Raw genomic sequence first — 18,788 nt, forward strand, 5'->3', positions numbered from 1 at the left:
ATGCTGCTGACTAAATTATTTTAATGATATACCTACAGGAGAAAGCTTTAGCTTACTCTACAAAACAGTAATAGTGTCCTAAATGATTCTTTGCCAGTGTTTTTTTTTTACTGTGTACTTAACTTTCCAAGGCTCAATGAACGTGGCCTGTTAGAAGTCACAGGCTACTTCCTGAGGCACAATTTACCTTGTGGTATCTCAAGGTTCATGTTAACTTCAGTGAGATATATTGCTTGATCATTATCATTATGGGTAATCACTTACAAGACTAATCTTGCCTATCAATATCAATGCAAATTACTTTAATTTGTATAATGTAACATTTTTTCTAAAAAAAATCCCAAAATGTTTTTCATATGAGCTCATGAAAAAACAGACATCCAGATCTTCCAAGACCAAATTCCACTCGAGTTTTATCCCTGAACCCTTTTGCACTTCTCCCCTACTCTTAGATGCTCCTTAAAACCTATCACTTCAAACAAATTTTTGGGCACCTCTCCTAGTGGTGCCCTTATGTGGCTTGGTGCCAGATCTTGTGTGGGAAAGCTCCTGTGAAGTGCACTGGGGTGACAAAAGTGTAATGTGTAAGTCAATTTCTAGCGTACTGAGATCATTGTGCATCCTGCCTGCTCCAACTGATAGCAATGAGTTCAGGGTCCTGGTTTGAACCTTATGCTTCTCACTTGCTGACAAGTTAATCTTTCTTGGCCACAGGCAGAAGAAAGGTTCCCCAGTTATAAACTATGCAAAGCTGCCAGTTATCTTCTTCCACACACCCCCCAACCCCCTTGCCCCCACTCCCCCAAACACATATGCGCACCTCCCCAAATCTTCCCTGATGCAGAGAAGTTGAGCTGCTAAAATATTTGCATGGATTGGTTCTTTTTTTTGAATAAGTGCAGGTATTTCACAACACAGTTTAACCTTTTGCTACTCCATATTTTGTACCATTGTTCCTATAACCAGTCCAGACAAGTGCAGAGGGTAAAGCCACATAGAATGCCATGTGCTCCAGGACAAATTTGAAGCATTGAGGAAGGTCTTTTTCTGTGTTTCACTTTGTCTTTTACTGTTTGTTTTACATGCATCCAATAATTAAGTTCTCACCTGAACTTGTTTTGTGGTACTAGTAAGTAGAAAGAGAGTAGTGTTCACTGGAAATTGCAAGTTAGAATTTAAAAGACATTATAGTAGCACAACATTTTTCTCCAACTTGCATTGTTAACCCTTTCACTGACTTGTTCTTTACATGTAATATCCCATAGTGAATTATAGCATTTTAAAATTTTGCTCTTTTGTTTTTTTTAGAGCCATGATTTCCATTTAACAATACTTCATGCTTAAGTTGCTTTTCATAAAAGAAGAGACTACTTTATTTTTGGTACATTAGTCTGCATTGTGATAAAGTGGAACATCTGTGGTTTGAGCCCTGCTCCAGTTGTGTAGCACATCTTGAAATGTAGGTGCTATTGAATAGTGGGATCAATTGACTTTGGATGTTTTCCATGGTTAAAAATACTATATAAATGCAAATTGTTGTCGCATTTTGGTAGATGTGAGGTATGGCATATTGTTCAGATTAAAATATCTTTCTGCTGTCCTTTAAACAGCATTTCTCTCACAATAACAGATGAACAAGTTAACTCTTTGCACGGCAAGATCAGCAAAAGGAATGTTACTACACGCACTGATAAGTAATCTATTGTGAAAATCGAATCAAAAGTGCAAATACTGGAATCAATTGTACCCTGAAGCATTTCAGTGGTGGGATTTAAACCCATGCCCCATAAATCTGGAACCTAATGCAGTGACTGAGGCTGTACAACAAGTTTATTTAAATTCCCTTGTTGCCATGGTAGGATTTGAATTTGTGTTCAATCTTCTAGACTTCTGGTTCAATAATCACTACATCAATGTTTAAATGGAGAGAAACTAGAGAATGATCTGTTCAGAAGTAGCTGGGTGACAAAGTTAACATCCAGTAGCTAGGACAACCATTGGAATGCTGTCCTTGATTCCAAAGGGGATAGAATATAAAACTAGGAAAGCCATGCTGCAACTGTACAAAACTTTGTTGAAACCACAGCTGGAATAGTGTGTGCAGTCTTGGTGCCTCCTGAGAATGGTGGACTGGAACTGGAGGCAGTTTGGAAAGGTTCATTAGGTTTACTCCTGGAGTGAAAGGGCTGTATAATGAAGAAAGTAATACCTATACTCATTAGAATTCAGAAGAATGAAAGGTGATCTTATTGAAAGATTCTGTAACCAAGAGGCGTAACTTCAGAACAAGTGGTTGTCCATTCAACATGGAGATGAGAGAACATTCTTCTCTCATGGAGTTGTGAATCTATGGAATTCTTTACCCCAGAGACCAATGGAGACTGAGTCACGGAATGTATTAAAGGCTGAGACTTTTGGCCTTTATGGGAGTTGGTCCTGGTGAACAGGCAGGAAACCGGAGCTGAGGCCACAGTCAGATCTATCATGTTCTTATTGAGGGATATCAGAGCAGGCTTGAGGGGCCATGTGGCCTTCATGTGCTAATCACATCACTCTTTGGTGAGAGAGTAAGAAGACGAGTGATCACATGAAATACCTGGAAGTTCTTGAATGGGAGCACTAAATAAGTTTTGCAGTAGGTTGTCAAGGAACATTTGGTAATTGGTTTATTATTGTCACATGTACCAAGACACAGTGAACAACTTTTGTGTGCCATGCATACAGATCATTCCAAACATAAGTACATTGAGGTAGTATAAAAGGAAAAGCAATAACAGAATGCAGAATATAGTGTTACAGTTACAGAGAAAGTGCAGATAGACAAATAAGGTGCCACGACAAGGCAGATTGAGAGATCAAATCTTTATCATACTGGAGGTCCGTTCAAGAGTCTTAAAACAGTGGGATAGAAGTTATCCTTGAGCCTGGTAGTGTGTGTTTGTCAACTTATGTGTCTTCTGCCTGATGGGAGAAGGGAGAATGACCAGGGTGGGAAGGGTCTTCGATTATGTTGGCTGCTTTCCCGAGGCAGTGTGAAGTGTAGACAGTCAATGGAGGGGAGGCTGATTTTTGTGATGGACTGAGCTGTGTCCACAACTCTGCAATTTCTTGCAGTCTTGGGCAGTGCGTTTTGTCCATAGGACCATGTGCAAAATCTAGTAGTGTCCAAACGTAGTTGAAGTGGAATTGCACAATTTGTTACCAAGAGATCATGGCAGCTCTGAGTCAGGCCAAAGGCTGGTTTAGGGGGATCAGCTGGGTGACGACCAGAGACCTGGTTGGGGGTGTGCTAATGGATTGGCCAATGGGGTTGGGAGTGTGCTGTGGAAAGGACCAGGGAGGGAGGCCCAGGTTTGTGACTGGGTTTTGGGAAGTTGAAGGGAGGCTGGGCTGCAGATCAGAGGCCCAAGGATGGTTTAGGCAGTTAGGATTGGGACTGAGGCCTTGGGCTGTGGAGGAGGGGTGGGGTGGGGGGGATTGGTGAACTCTTTGGGGCTGGCAGGGGAACATGTAAGTACACAGAGGAAACAAGTTAAGGGACTTGTTGATGGTGATGATGATCCTGATCCAGATGTGTGGAAAAGCCATAATTGTTCCAGGAGTGACAGCGATGGCTACTCTCGGGACCATTTCACAACAATGCTGCTAAAGGAATATTGTACAAAATATCTTTATCCCACACAGTGTTAATGCAGAAGTGTGTAGTCAAATCTCCAGAATGAAATGAAAGAACTGGAAATGGTTGCATTTCACTCCAGAAAGTAATGTTTTGGAATGTTTAATGCTGTGAAAAAGTAATGCTCTTGAATTGAATGTCTAGGCCAAGGTATCTGTGACTGGATCCATTTTTCAAAAGGCTGACGGCTGCTGTGCTTTGCTGCAGATTGTTCTATGGAGTTAGGGGAAGAGTAGGTTACTTATCACCTCCAAGGTAGCCCAACTTTCTAGATGCGGTGATGAATTAATGAGGCATTATTACCTGCAGAGGTGATTACAAGAAGAAAAATTGAACATACAAGTTTAGTGCAGTAGATGCCCCAAAGTACTTCATATAAACTGTCCAAAATTTGATATTAAGCCAGTTATTAGGATATGACTTTTTTTTTAAGAATAAAGAGAATAGAGAGAAGAAACAATCTGGTCAGAATTTAGAGACTGAGAACTGATGGCATCACTATCAGTAAAATCTAGCTGATCTGGGAATCCTCCGAATGTCTAAAGGTTCTTTTGTTGATGTGAGCCAGAACTAAGTTTCTCTTCAATTTTTTTTTAAGTCGGGTAGTTGCACAGCTGGTTTCCATATTGGACCTTGCAAAACCAAAGTTAATACCAATGTAAACTAGCTGGATATGCTGTATCTGGCCAGTTGTCTTGTACACTGGTGAAACCTGTACTTCAGAGCATAAATTCATTGACATGAAGATAGCACCTGTTTTATGTTTATTTTTATTGGCTCTGGGAATCTTTGCAAAGACTAGCATTTTTGTTTATTCCTCATTGTTGAACCAGGGATGGACAACTGAGCAACTTGTTGACCCTTCCATAAAGGATATTGTTGAACCAGGTAAGGTTTGCACTGTTCATCAGTTTCAAGGCCACCTGAGTGGGTTTTCGTTTCAGTTTTAGACTTTTTAAAACTAAGTTCAAATTTTTAAATTTCCACATTGTGACCTGAGCCCGTTCCCTAAATTAATAACCTAGGCATCTGGGTTACCTTTACAATAATGAAGAAATTTTTTTTCACAATCATCTTATCAGCAACTTGCACAGATAATATTCCTGTAACAAAATTAAATATTCCAAGGTGGAGTTTGGTGAATTAAGTGTTGTTAAATATCAAAGCTCTTGCACTTCTGACTGGTTAGCCAAGAACCCAAGGGCATTATTTCCTGGTGAAGTGCTTCTGTAAAGCAAGAGTCATTAGCGCATTTCTATACTGCATTACTGCAAACAACCTGTTAATTAATATAAGAACAACCTGAAAGAGGAGGAGCTGTCTATTTCTTTCCCACCACCTTGAAACCATTGGCTATAATAACTAAAATTGAAGGCTTGCAGGTGTGAATTGCTCTCTTGATCTGTGTTTTATCTTATAGTGTAATAATTTTTTTTAAAGAAATGTAATTGAAATTGCTGTGGATGTTGAAGTTAGAGGTTAAATATAAGACAGCTCCATGTACAGCAGAACAGATACTTTTGTGTTGCTCCTAGTTTTCAAAGGACATTAAACAAAGACAGGTGACTTGAGTGTGGATTAGCTGTGGAGCAGCCTGTGTTTGGTGATGCAGGTACAACACTGTTTGAAACACCAGGCTTGGTGCCAGAGGGTACTGCTTTTCTTGATGCTATAAAAGTGGTGTTACTTACAGCCCCGGGTATCTGTTCCACAACAATACATTAAGTGTCTTTTGTGTTCCTCCGATCTCCAGGGAGCTGTTATTGTGTATGTGGGCAGCTGTTTGAACCACTGTGAGTAGGGTTGGTCCCACGGGATCAGAGAGAAGTCTTGCTTCAGGCAGTTTAGGTCATGTACTACTGATCAACTAATGGGGGTTTAAATGTCAGGTTATCCCAGCCAGGGTGATAGACTAACCCTTTGTGGCTCCTGTTTGTTTCAATGTAGTTGAATATGTAAGGTAAAGGATTTACCTTGAGTTATTTGGGCCACCTGCAGGTGAATTGAATTGTATGCGACCTACAAATGAGGCCACAGTGACTGTCCCAGCTACACATAGGTGGAGCTGTGACTGCAGTACCTAGTGTTTGTTGTTTATTTTGACTTAAGTGTTAACCACTTGGCTATTACCTATGACTAGAACTTTGATTCCCCATCTCCATAAAGGGAAGAATGTCGTGTTTCCTTTGTGGTACCTTGTTGATTCAGCAAGTCTAATATTTGGTAATAGAATTCCCTAGTTTTGATATCGGTACTAGGTCAGCTAGGATAGAAGGTGGAGTCTGTGTCTCTTGGGATTGGGGAAGAGGCCTTTGTTTCAACTATGCTGTAATTCCGGCTGGGAAAGATGTAGGCATAAGCATTCGAGATTGGATTAGTCATGGCCCTTCATAATTGTGATTTTTGTTTTTCACCCCTCCACCACCCTCCCTTCGTGGACCATCACCTTTATGATGACAGTCTTAACTGGATGCTATTGTTCCAGTGTCTGATTCTGAAGATTATTACTTTAAACTGGTTCCAGAGATTTGAGGAAAATGTTGTGCTGAACAGAAGTTTTCAGAAGCGTGCACCATAAGAGATGCCAGTTCTTAATTTCTTCATTTTTCAATGATAGAGGCATCCCTTTAATGATAGAGCCCTTTGCTCCTCAAGTTGACTTAAAAAGTTCCATGGCATTATTCAAAGATGGGTAGTGTAGTTAAACTTTATGCCACAAATAACATTTCAGAAACAGAGGATCTAGTAATTTCTGTTTGTGTGACCTTGAGTGTTAAGTCACTTAAGGGACATTGCAACACTGTCTAAGCTTCAAGAGTTCTCAATTGACCATAAATTGCTTTGGGATGTCCTGTCAGGGATAAGAGATGCAATGTAAATGCACATTTATTCTTTGTTGGAACTATATGTAAATAAAAACAACCAAGTACTAAAGTAATTTTATGCATGGAACAGGTTCAAACTGCACTCCAGGTTATGTACAGAATGCTCCATATTCATAGCTTGAGTGAGAAGTTATTTTCTTACAAAGTGGTCTGATTGGATTCAGTGGATGGAGTCCTTCTCCTTGAAGTATCTTATCAGACTTTATACAATAAGAGCAACTTCGTTTTACTTAGAACCTTTAACTCGTGAAATATTTTAAGACACATCATAGGAGCGCTATCAAATAAAATTTGTCACAAAATACAAGGGCAAGTGATGAAAAGTTTGGTCAGTGAAGTAAGTTTTAAGGAGCATCAAAAAGAGTTTGCAATGGCTCCTTTAAGCACCTGGAACTAACTACATGGTAGAACTGGACAATATATGCAATCATTTACTTAGAATTTATCGTATAAAAGCCATTGTAAATTTTAAAAAGTTTTTTTTTATTTGCAATATTCAATCCCTTAATGGAAAAAATTGAATTACAATTTATTGTTTACTTCCCATAACTAGGCTGCAAGCAAAGTAGAAGTTGACATGGAGAAAGCGGAGAGACTGCAAGTCACAAGGGGAGATTTCTTAAACTCTTTGGAGAATGACATTAAACCTGTAAGTATCTGATTATGTGCAAAAGAGAACAAATGGTTGTGCAATTCCAGGGCACTTGGTCTATACAAAATTGGATAGAGCGCCCGTTCAGAGCCAGTGTGATTTGGCACTCAACTTAAAAGTGGTGCAAACTTCATTTTAACATCTTGTTCGTGAGCTGGGCCAAATAGAAATCTGGTCGGGTTTTCAGTTTTTTAATTGCGTATCGTGTTGTTTTGAGGAAAATATTTCGTGTGACATTTTGTGATTTTTTTTAAAAGACTTCTAATTGAACAAGAATGGTGTGATTTCATTGGGAAAATTAATTGGTGGGATGGTGAAATGTGTTGACCACTGCCTATGTACCAGTTATTTTTACTCTAAGTTTGCAAAGTGATTTGTTTTGGAGGAAAGTTCAAAAAAACTATTTCAAACATTATAAGATTATCTTAAATGCAATTGGGAGTTACTGGTTATTTCATTCCATGCTTAATGTTACACAAATTGTGTTATCAATCCTCAGGAAATTGTTCCAGTTTGTTGGACCAGTATGGCTCAACATTGAAAGTTTGGCATGCTTGTCTTTATTAGTCGAGGTATTGAGTTCGAGTCAAGAAATTATGTTGCAGCTTTATAAAACTCTGGATAAGCCGCATCTGGAGTATTGCATTAAATTCTGGTTGCCTCATTATAGGAAGGATGTGGAGGCTATGGAGATGGTGCAGAAGAGGTTTACCATGATCTTGCCTGGATTAAGGGCATCTGCAATGAGGAGAGGAGAGGTTGCACAAACTAGGGTTGTTTTCTCCAGAGCAGCAGAGGCTAAGGGGGAGACCTGATAAAAGTTCATAAAATTACAGGAGGTGTAGATAGAGGAGACAGCTTGGTATCTTTTTCCCAGGGTCGAGATGTCTAATACTAGAGGTCATGCATTTAAGGAGATAGGAGGAAATATTCAAAGGGGATGTGCAGGGCAAGTTTTTTTTATAGCGTGGTAGGTGCCTGGAATGTGCTACCGGGGTAGTGGTGGAGGCAGATACGATATTAAGCAGGTCTTGGGTACATGAATATGCAGAGAGAATGGAGGGATATAAACCATGTGTGGGCAGAAGGGATTAGTTTAATTAGGTGTCGTTAGCTTAATTAGTTTGGCACGATATCGTGGGCCGAAGGGCCTGTTCCCGTGCTGTACTGTTCTATGTAGACTTGCAGTTATTTGCTTTTTCTATTACTCCAGCTCTTGATTTGAGATGGAAGGCCATAGTGCATAGCTGAAGGAGGAGTATTTACTCCCAGCACCAGCCCTGCCACTCTCCAAACCCCCTATGTTATTCTGACACCATCCCAATACTAAATTGGCAGCAAACCCCTTGTAGAGTGTTGAGTTGCCTGCTCATGCATCCTCCCATTTAGTGATGGTGTGCGATAAGTGGAGTCCCAATTATGTGTACAGATCCTGACGCAACAAACCAGCTGAGATATTTAGTGCTGTTCAGCCCTTAATCATGAATATGGGTTATAGTTTGATGATAGTACTTCTACATAAAATAATAACTGCAAATTGAGATTTCCAGATGTGTAGGTGTGATGTTGTTTTACATCTTTCTTAGGCTTTTGGCATAAACCAGGAGGACTATGACAGCTATATCATGAATGGGATCTTTGTGTGGGGTGATCCAGTCACACGGGCCCTGGATGATGGAGAGTTGCTCGTCCAACAAACCAAGAATAGTGACCGCACTCCACTAGTTAGCGTTCTTTTGGAAGGTAAGCCAACTCCCCTATCACAAGTGCAAACTTAAGGGGGAAGTCATATGAGTGTTTGTCTCGTTTCTTTAAAGATTAATCAGCATGGTGCTTGTAGTCAGTCCTGGGAAGTGGAGGCCAAACCAAATGATCTCTAAATATCATGTTCAATCTGTTGACGTATGAAAATTTAATCACGTTGAGGCTCTGGCAAGCAGGTTACTAGAGTTTTGGCCTCTGAATACTATGGACCTTTATCCTCTGAGTGGGCAATGGTAGTTTGTTCCCTGTACATTCCATTGTATCTGGCAAGTCCACTGATTGTAGGGTTATATGTCAGGGTAATGGGTTGCCTGCTTTGTCTCATGGCCATAAAGGTCTTGATTACAAAAACAGTCCCAGCATAAGGCTGTTGCTGGATGTAAGAACAATGGAAGAAATGGCTGGATCTTAAGTTGCAAATACCTGTGGACCCTTAATAAAAGAGTGAGGTCCTGGTATTGTAACAAGTTGCACATTTTGTCATTTTCATATTGCAACCCTACATGATATGCAAACACCTTGACATTATTCTTTGAATTGGCTGTTTACATTGAATCCACAATCCTAATGTTGATGGAACCAATTTGGTGTCATCATGGTGAAAAAACACGATGACACTGGAGGAACTCAGCAGGCCAGGCAGCATCTGTGGAGAAAAGCAGGCGGTCAACGTTTCAGGTCAGGACCCTTCTTCAGGACTGAAGATAGGAAAAGGAGAAGCCCAATATATAGGAGGGAAAAGCAGAGCAGTGATAGGTGGACAGAAGAGGGGAGGTGGGGTGGGCACAGGGTGGTGAAGGGTAGATGCAGGTGAGAGATAGTGATAGGCAGGTACGGGGGAGGGGAGAGCAGATCCTCAGGGGGACGGGTCAAAGGTAAGAAGAGAGAGGAAACAAAAAGGAGGCTAGGAAAGGAAACGAGAAGAAGCATGGTGGGGTGTTGTTGTGGGGAAGGTGGGTGGGGATTACCTAAAGTGGGAGAATTCAATGTTCATGCCATTAGGCTACAAGGTTCCAAGACGGAAAATGAGGTGCTGTTCCTCCAGTTTGCACTTGGAATTCTCCTGGCAGTGGAGGAGGTTGAGGACTGACATATCAGTGATAGTGTGGGAGGGGGAGTTGAAGTGACTGGCAATGGGAAGATGCAGGACATTTTCTGAGCGCAGCCACCAATATCATTTTGTGCAATAAAGGAACACGTTTGATAGTTTATTGAGAAAAGGGTCGAGGGAACTTTGATTTGGGCCTTGTTAGATAAATGACCCCTACCCTATTTATAATTGGTGTGTTGTCACCTCTCTTCAAAAAAAAAAGTCTTGCCTCTGACAGAAGTCACTAATAACAGCCATCATGATCACTACAAAAGGTGAATTTCCTTTCTCAACCTCCTCAGAGCTATTAACACCATGAGAGTGGGTGAATGACACTATATGATTACTGCACTGGTAGGTGGTATGGGCTCAATGAGGGCACAAGATTGAATAGAAGAGGAATTGGAGAAAGATGCAGGGTCGGGGTTAGGGCAGGGCAAATCTCAGAGGAAGAATAGCCCAGTGAGTTCCGGGATGGGAGGGAAGCCTTGCAAAAACTGATGGTCTTGGTGAGAAAGAGGTCTGTGAACTCTGTTTGTTGCTGAATGTGGAGCTGACAGTGGGAAAGGAGAGGGTTATGAAGAGTGTTTGCAGTACAGAAAGGAAGCCAATGATCTCTGCATTTCAGAATCATCCTGGAATATTGATTGGGTTTGGACAGGAAAGCTGTATCTGACTTGGTGCTCTATGTTGTCCAGCCCAATCTCTTGAGGGAATTATGGAGTACAGAAGGAGGGCATTGAGCCCATGCTGGCTACCTGTGAGTTTAATCCAATGAGTGTCTTTCACCTGCTCTCGAACCAATGCTCTACAAATTATTTTCCCTCAAGTGTCTATCTAATTCTATTTTGAAAGCCCTAATTGACTCTGTTTCTACTAGCCATACAGGCAGCGAGTTCCAAGTGATAACCATTGCTTTGCATTAAAAAGACGCTTTTCCTCACATTCCACTTGCATCTGTTGGCCATTAATTGAAATCTGTGTCCTCTGTTCCTTGAACTATCCACAAATGGGAACAGTTATGAATGGCTTGCTCTTTGTAAGCCCATCATGATTCTGCTGATGTCTTAACGTATTTCCTGTCAACCCTCTTTACTCTAGTAACACCAGTCTTAGCTTCTCCTGTTTAGGTGAAATGCCTCATTCCTGGACCTTCTGGAGTAAATTTTCCGATACCGACTCCAGAACCTTCCCATTACTCCTAAAGTGTGGTGATCGGAATTAGAGGCAACACTCCAACTGCACAAAAACCAGTGTTTTATAAAAGTTCAACGTAACCTCCCTGCATTTGTGTTCTATGCCTCCATTTATTAATCCATACACATGACTAACTGCTCCCTCAACACATCTTACCACTTTCAGAGGTTTATGCTGATATACACTTTAGCTTCCGCACATTCTTTGGAACTATGCCATTTAATCTATATTGTAACTCCACATTCTTTCTGCCAAAATGTATCACTTCACACACCTTGGTATTAAATTTCATGTCACTTGCCTGACATTCTTCAAGCCTATCCATGTTATCTTGTGATCTATAATATCCTCCTCGCTGTTGATCATGTCTGCAAGTTTGGGAATAGCTGTAGTGAGAGACTGCAGTAGTTCAAAGGCATTGAAGGTGGACGTGAGGGTGCACAATGAATTCAAATGGAAGCGGAAATGATCTCAAAGGTGGGAAGTTGGATGGGGCAGTAGGTGTGGGAGCAGTGCAATGAAGATAGCTCACTGAGAGAATTTTATTCTTTGTGGGGCCAAAAAAACACCAATGCTTTTTCAATAAAAAGGTTAGAAGAGTGGAATAATAGAGAAAGGTACTACCAAAGGATTAGGGTAACAAACTGAGGTGTGTTTTGGTGCTGAAAGCCAAACCACTGCCACAGCAGTCAAGGTGGGCCAAATATTGACGGTATAAGGTGGTATAGAATCCACATTTAGCCGGAGGTGTCACCACCCTGAGACAGGTTTCTAGCAAGGCCATGATTGTGCAGTCATCCATAGTTAGCACAAGGATTCCAAAGGCTTGTTCACAAGTCTGCATCCTGGAGGGAGGTGCAGCGAATGGCTGAGATACTTGAACCACTGGTGGTCCATGGTCAACTAGTGGTATTGAGTTGGATAGGAGATGAACAGGATTGGGCTCTAGAAGACATGGATTGGAAAGGTCAGGAGACTTCAACCCAAACTCTAGCCAACCCTTTGAGTGCAGTACTATGCACGTTCTGCATTGTCAGAAGTGCTGTCCTTGATGTGAGACGTTAGCATATAATAACAAATTGTGGTGGATTGTCAATTGTGAAGAAGATTATAATAAATTCCAAGGGCTAATTAATAAAGTCTCTGAGTGGGCAAATAATTGGCAAAAGTAGTTCTGACCTACTGAGCTCCTCCAGCAGCTTGCTTTTTGCTCCAGGTTCCAATATCTGTTGTCCCTTGTGTCTCTACACTACTACTGCATTCTGTTTTGGATACCAAATGGAGGCAATGAACAGGGTGCAGAGAAGATTTAAAATGGTGATACCTGAAATGAGGGAATAGTTACTACTATATTACAACACAGAAGGAAGACCATTCAGCCTATCATGTTCATTCCATCTCCCAGCAGATCAATTCCATCACACCTATTTCTCCTCACTTTATTTCGCCTTGCAGTGTATTTTCTCACCTGTCCATCAACTCCTATTTGATTTGGCCACTTATCTACATGAAGGGATAACTCGCAGGAGTAATTAACCCACTAGCACATCGTTGAGATGTGAGAGAAAACTGGAGCACCCAGGAGAAATCAGTCATAGGGAGGAATCACCATCTCCATGCAAGGTCCGAATCAAACTTGCATGACTGGAGCTGTGAGGCAGCAGCACTAACTATTGGACCACTGTGCTGCCATAAGGTTGAACAGACGGGGTCTCTTTTCTCTTTGGATAAGAATGCTGAGGTGTCCCCAAATAAAGGTCTTTAAAATAAGTCTAAGTTTGATAGGGTATAGAGAAAATGTTTCCATCTATGGGAAATCACATAAATAGCAGCCATCAACATAAGGTAGTCACCAAGCAATCAGAGTGGGAATTTAGAAGAAATTTGTTATTAACTTACCCCAAGAATGGCAAGAACATGGAACTTACTACTACAGTATTTTGGTATTGGTTTATTATTGTCACTTGTACCAAGGTACAGAGAAAAACTTGTCTTGCAAACCGATCATACAGGTCAATTCATTACACAGTGCAGTTACATTAGGTTAGTACAGAGTGCATTGAGGTAGTACAGGTAAAAACAATAACAGTAAAGTGTCACAGCTACAGAGAGAGTGCAGTGCAATAAGGTGCAAGGTCACAACAAGGTAGATCGTGAGGTCATAGTCCATCTCATTGTATGAGGGAACCATTCAATAGTCTTATCACAGTGGGGTAGAAGCCGTCCTTAAGTCTGGTGGTACGTGCCCTCAGGCTCCTGTATCTTCTACCCGATGGGAGAAGAGAGAATGACCCGGGTGGGTGCCGTATTTGATTATGCTGGCTGCTTCACCAAGACGATGAGAGATAAAGGCAGAGTCCAAGGAGGGGAGGCTGGTGTCCGTGATGCGCTGGGCTGTGTCCACAACTCTGCAGTTTCTTGCGGTCCTGGGCAGAGCAGTTGCTGTACCAAGCCGTGATACATCCAGATGGGATGCTTTCTATGGTGCTTCGGTAGAAGTTGGTGAGAGACAAAGGGGACAAGCCAAATTTCTTTAGTCTCCTGAGGAAGTAGAGGCGCTGGTGAGCTTTCTTGGCCGTGGCATCTACATGATTTGACCAGGACAGGTTGTTGGTGATGTTCACTCCCAGGAACTTGAAGCTCTCAACCCTCTCTACCTCAGCACCACTGATGTAGACAGGTGCATGTACACCACCCCCTTTCCTGAAGTCAACGACCAGATCTTTCATTTTGTTGACATAGAGGGAAAGGTTGTTGACATGACACCATTCCACTAAGCTCTCTATCTCCTTCCTGTACTCCACCTCATCACTGTTTGAGATATGGCCTACAACAGTGGTATCAATTAGGAGCAGGAGTAGACCACTCAGAACCTCAAGCCTGCTCTACCATTCAGCAAGTTCGTGGATGATTTGGTTGTAAGCTCAGCTTCGAATTCCACTCTGTGATAACCAATCACCCTCTTGCTTAACAATAACCTATCTATGCCTTAAAAATATCCGAACGCTCTGCTTCTACTGTCCTTAAGGATAGCAGTTCCAAAGACTCCTGACCCCTAGAGAGAAGACTTTGATCTATTTTATATTGGCAAACCCTTTTTTTTAATACAGTGGCCCCTATTTCTGGAAGCTAATAGTATCGATAGATTTAACAGGAGTGTAGACAAGCAAATAAGAAAGAAGTGAATAGAGGGTTACCCTGCTAGATTTAGATGGGGAAAGACTGGGGATACTGAACTGGAACATAAACTGCACCATTGGCTGGTTGGAGCGGGTAATCTGTTTCTGTGCCATATGTTCTATGTAATTCCCCATGCACTTGTGTTGAAGTGAATGAAGTCATGGCACAATTTTAGGGAAAGTCAGTGGATTCCTTCCAAATCAATATTTGCCCTCATTAAAGACCACAGGTGATGTGGTAATTTATTCCTGTGTGAGAGACCTTGCGGGGCTCAAAATAGCTTCCATATTTCATATGTCACAAGAGTGACTTCAATAGTACTTCACTAATTGAAAAACAATTTGGAAAGTCCTGAAATCATAGGAGATGCTACATAAATGCAGATTTCCTCTTGGATGCAAAATGAGAAATTAGTCAGTGTATTGGAACTTGCAATACATGAGAACAGAAGTGCATGAGATGAGGAAAGGTCTATCAACCAATCATTTTCATTACCACCAAAGATCCTTAAGCTTGTTCTAATCTCACAAGAATAGATGATCTCAGTCACTGCTGACTGGTATTTAAAGGTATCTGTTGATTCAAGATTAACTAAAATTAGTGTATGTTCTTGTCTTTTCTTGCCCAAACTGGAATGTGTTCTGGCTAAAATTCAGAGCATTTAATTCAAATAAAAGTACATATTTACTTGCTGTTACATCAGTTGTTTTATTATTGTGGATGGCAGCTGGGGTTTTGTAAGAAACCTGGAGTGTGCAGTTTAAATTGAATGGAATAAAACTGCTTTGATGAGTTTCCCAGCTTGCTGCCCTGGCCCACTCACTCGACAGTGAATAGATTTATAATTTTCCACCCCTATCAAGAGATCTTGTTGCTCCTGGGTGGAGTGTGTGTGTGCACTGTGATGTACAAGACATTGCAGTTTTATGGGACAGGCTAGATGGACCAGAGGATTGAAATTGTCTTGCCATTGCTATATGTTTGTAACACCTGGTTATATGTAAAATGATGGCCTGCTCCTTGTCCCAGTGTTGCAAAGGATAGGCCCAGCCTCTTTGCTGTGAAATGCCCCATTCAATTGGGGGACCACTTCGTCGAGCACCTTCGCTCCATCCGCTGCAATAGCCGGGATCTCCCGGTGGCCAGCCATTTTAATTTCACTTTCCATTCCCGCACTGACCTGTCTGTCCATGGCCGCCTCTACTACTGCATTGAGGCCAGACGCAGGTTGGAGGAGCAACACCTTGTACTCTGTCTTGGTAGTCTCCGACCTGATAGCATCAACATTGATTCCTCTAACTTCCGGTAACCACTCCTCTCTTTCCACCCCCCCCCCCTCCTGTTTATCCTCATTCCTCTGGCCCCCTCAACCCTTCTCTTTCCCCTCCCTCGCCCTTACGACCTTCCCACCTCCTTCCCTTTATTCCATGATCTATTGTCTTCTCCTATAAGATTCCTTCTTCAGCCCTTTTGCCTCTTCCACCTATCACCTCCCAGCTTCTCGCATCATTCCCTTCTACCCCCCCCCCCCCCAACTTCCCCCTCTCACCTGGACTCGCCTATCACCTCGTGCTCCTCCCCCTCTCCCTACCCTTTTATTCTGGCCTTTGCCCTCTTCCATTCTAGTCCTGATGAAGGGTATCGGCCTGAAACGTCGACTGTTCATTTCACTCCATAGATGCTGCCTGACCTGAGTTCCTCCAGCGTCTTTTGTACGTTGCTCCAGATTTCCAGCATTTGCAGAATCTCTTGTGTCTCCATTCAATTAGCCATGCTGCACCACCAACGGGAAAAGTTTCCATGGAAAATGCCTGCAAACACAAGTATATTAAGTAGTGGTATGCATGGAGTGTCCTGGAGCCCTGTGGGAGAAGGAGATGATGGATCCTGTGGGATGGTTCCCTGAGCAGACTGTGGAATTCAGATGGAAGATTGCCTTATCACCAGAACTCCTCAAATAAGCACTATGGCCTCACTTAACTGATGGTGAGAAGGGCCCTCCCAGTCAGATCCTTCATACACAGCCACAGTCTCAATCCCTCTTCACCTCAAGGTGGCAGCGATGCAGATGAGACAAGTCATCCACCTTCTTGTGTTTGCCAGCTCTGCTAAGACTCTGTGGGGAAGTTCTGAAGTCTAGGGTCCTGCTGCCACTGGACACTGAGGGACTGGGTCCTGTAACGATTCATTGAAGCAGTGTTTAAGAATGAAAAATTTATGATGTTGATATCTTGGAGGGGAATGTATTGAATTGCTTGGTACAGTGAACAAAGGTAATGACGTGTCCTGAGTAAGGTAAATCTTTTGGGGGAGAAAATGTAAATTGATGACATGTTAATGTTTTGTAAATATTGTGAGCAGATATGATATTCTTGGCATTGTAAATGAAGACAATGACATGTCTCATTGATATGATTGTATGTTATGAATAAGTTCATAAGTATATTTTTGAAATAAAAAGTCTAGGTGCATGTTGCTAATATGAAAGTACATTTGACTTGCTCATTCATTTCTCGTTTACATTCTCAATAGGGCCACCAAACAGTGGCAAGACTGCATTGGCTGCAAAGATTGCAGAGAAGTCTGGATTCCCATTCATTAAGATCTGCTCTCCTGATAAGATGATTGGATTCTCAGAGACAGCAAAATGCCAGGCCATAAAAAAGGTGACTGCTTCTGTGCTTGATCTGCATGATACTTCTTAAAAATAAGACTGTTTCCTGCAATTCCTGTTCTCAAACTTAGCTTCAATCTGAACCCACGTAGGTCATTTGCACAAGGATTTGTTTCTATTTTCTGCTGACTAAATTGGTTCCAAATCTAGAAGTTATGGGCTGCTTCTAGCATGATTTTTTGAAGTGCATGTTTTTAGCTGAGGGGAATGAGTCAGAACTCAAGTGTTGGATGGAGAGCGAGTCTCAGTGGTCCTTTCCAAGCACCAGACTTGGGCCATGTCACTAGACTGGAATTAAGGTACTTGAGGGCCAGCATTAACTTGAAGTGCAGGAGAAAGGGTTTCTGGTAGAAATAAACCAAAGGTTAAAAGCTGCACCCATTGTTGAACTTTTTTTTATTCTTTTCTGTCAATTATCTTATATCCCCCCACCCTCTTCCTTCCCCCCCACCCTCTTCCTTCCCCCCCCCCCACCTCTTTTCTCCCCCCTCCCCAGCATAATTTCTCATTCACCTTAGTTAAGGAGAGCAGCTGCACTTTATGATGTGGAAGTTGTATAGCCGCCTTTTGCAGTGGGTTGGGCCATCACGTATGTGAGGCACTGCCCTCTGGTGGTTGTAAATGCCAAGCAGCAAAAGATTCACTGCCGCAAAATTCAAACTAGTCTGTTGACCTCATTGAATTGAAAGGTCCATGACAGGAAGACTTTGCTACAGTATCTTTTCATTTGTCTGTAAAACATCTTGAGGTATTTCAGAGAAGCATTATCAAATGTTATTTGACTGCTCCATCTGACATGCTAGAATAAGTGACCTAAGGCTCAAGGTTTTATGGTGTGCCTCAGTGGAGGGAAAGCTAGCAAGGGTTATGGATGGAATGCCTGACCTTGTAGCCAAGACAGCTGAAAGCACATCAGTTAAAGTTGGAGCACTGAATATCTGGGTGCATACGGTTAGTATTGGAGGAGCACAGATTTTTCACAATTTTGAGATTAAGGACAGATTTGAAAATAAGCCTGACATTTATTAAAAACAAGGCACTTACTGAATCAGAAAGTAATATGATAGTGAGAACAGGGCTGATGACTGAATGGCACTTGGGGCGAGTTTGATTGAAGGTAACGGAGTTTATGATATAGTATAAAAAAAATGCTGAAGGAACTCGGTGAGTTTAAAAACTCCAGATTCCAGCATCTGCAGTCTCCAGAGTTAATGATATGTTTAGGTTTATGAAGGATATGAGGGGAGGTTAATTTTCTGCTTTTTGCTGAAAACGCTACAGTCAATTATTAGGAGATGCCTCTTTAGAATCTGCAAACAGTGCTATACCACTGATATTGAAGCGGGAGCTAAATAAGCAGGAACATAGCTCAATGTGACATTTTTATATTTGGTTGCTTTTGGGATTCTTGGGTCTTTTGTGCCACTGCATCCTTGAATTATGTTGCCTTTGTAACTGCTTCACCCACTTCACTATGTTACATTAACATGTGGGATGGCAAATGATTGAGAATGCATTGAAAGGCTGGAAATTTCACACAAGAAAAGTGTCCAAAAGTGCTATTTCTAGAGTGTGGTTGCTGTTGTGAACTGGACAATTAAATATCTTTAATCTGTTTGGTTCACAGGCTCCTACTGGCAACAATATGATTATTTTATTGAGAAATAAAC

General features: G+C 41.7%; 1 protein-coding gene across 1 annotated transcript in view; it reads left to right on the forward strand.

Moving 5' to 3' along the window:
* LOC127582931 (vesicle-fusing ATPase) overlaps positions 1 to 18,788 on the forward strand; it is a 220,155-nt gene that overhangs the window by 115,337 nt on the left and 86,030 nt on the right. The window contains exons 13-15 of the mRNA XM_052038589.1: positions 7,115 to 7,210; positions 8,800 to 8,956; positions 16,977 to 17,110. Coding sequence (XP_051894549.1) covers positions 7,115 to 7,210; positions 8,800 to 8,956; positions 16,977 to 17,110 — 387 coding nt within the window. The remainder of the gene's footprint in view (positions 1 to 7,114; positions 7,211 to 8,799; positions 8,957 to 16,976; positions 17,111 to 18,788) is intronic.

Source organism: Pristis pectinata, chromosome 25 (assembly GCF_009764475.1).
Source record: "Pristis pectinata isolate sPriPec2 chromosome 25, sPriPec2.1.pri, whole genome shotgun sequence".
Taxonomy (NCBI): Eukaryota; Metazoa; Chordata; class Chondrichthyes; order Rhinopristiformes; family Pristidae; genus Pristis; species Pristis pectinata.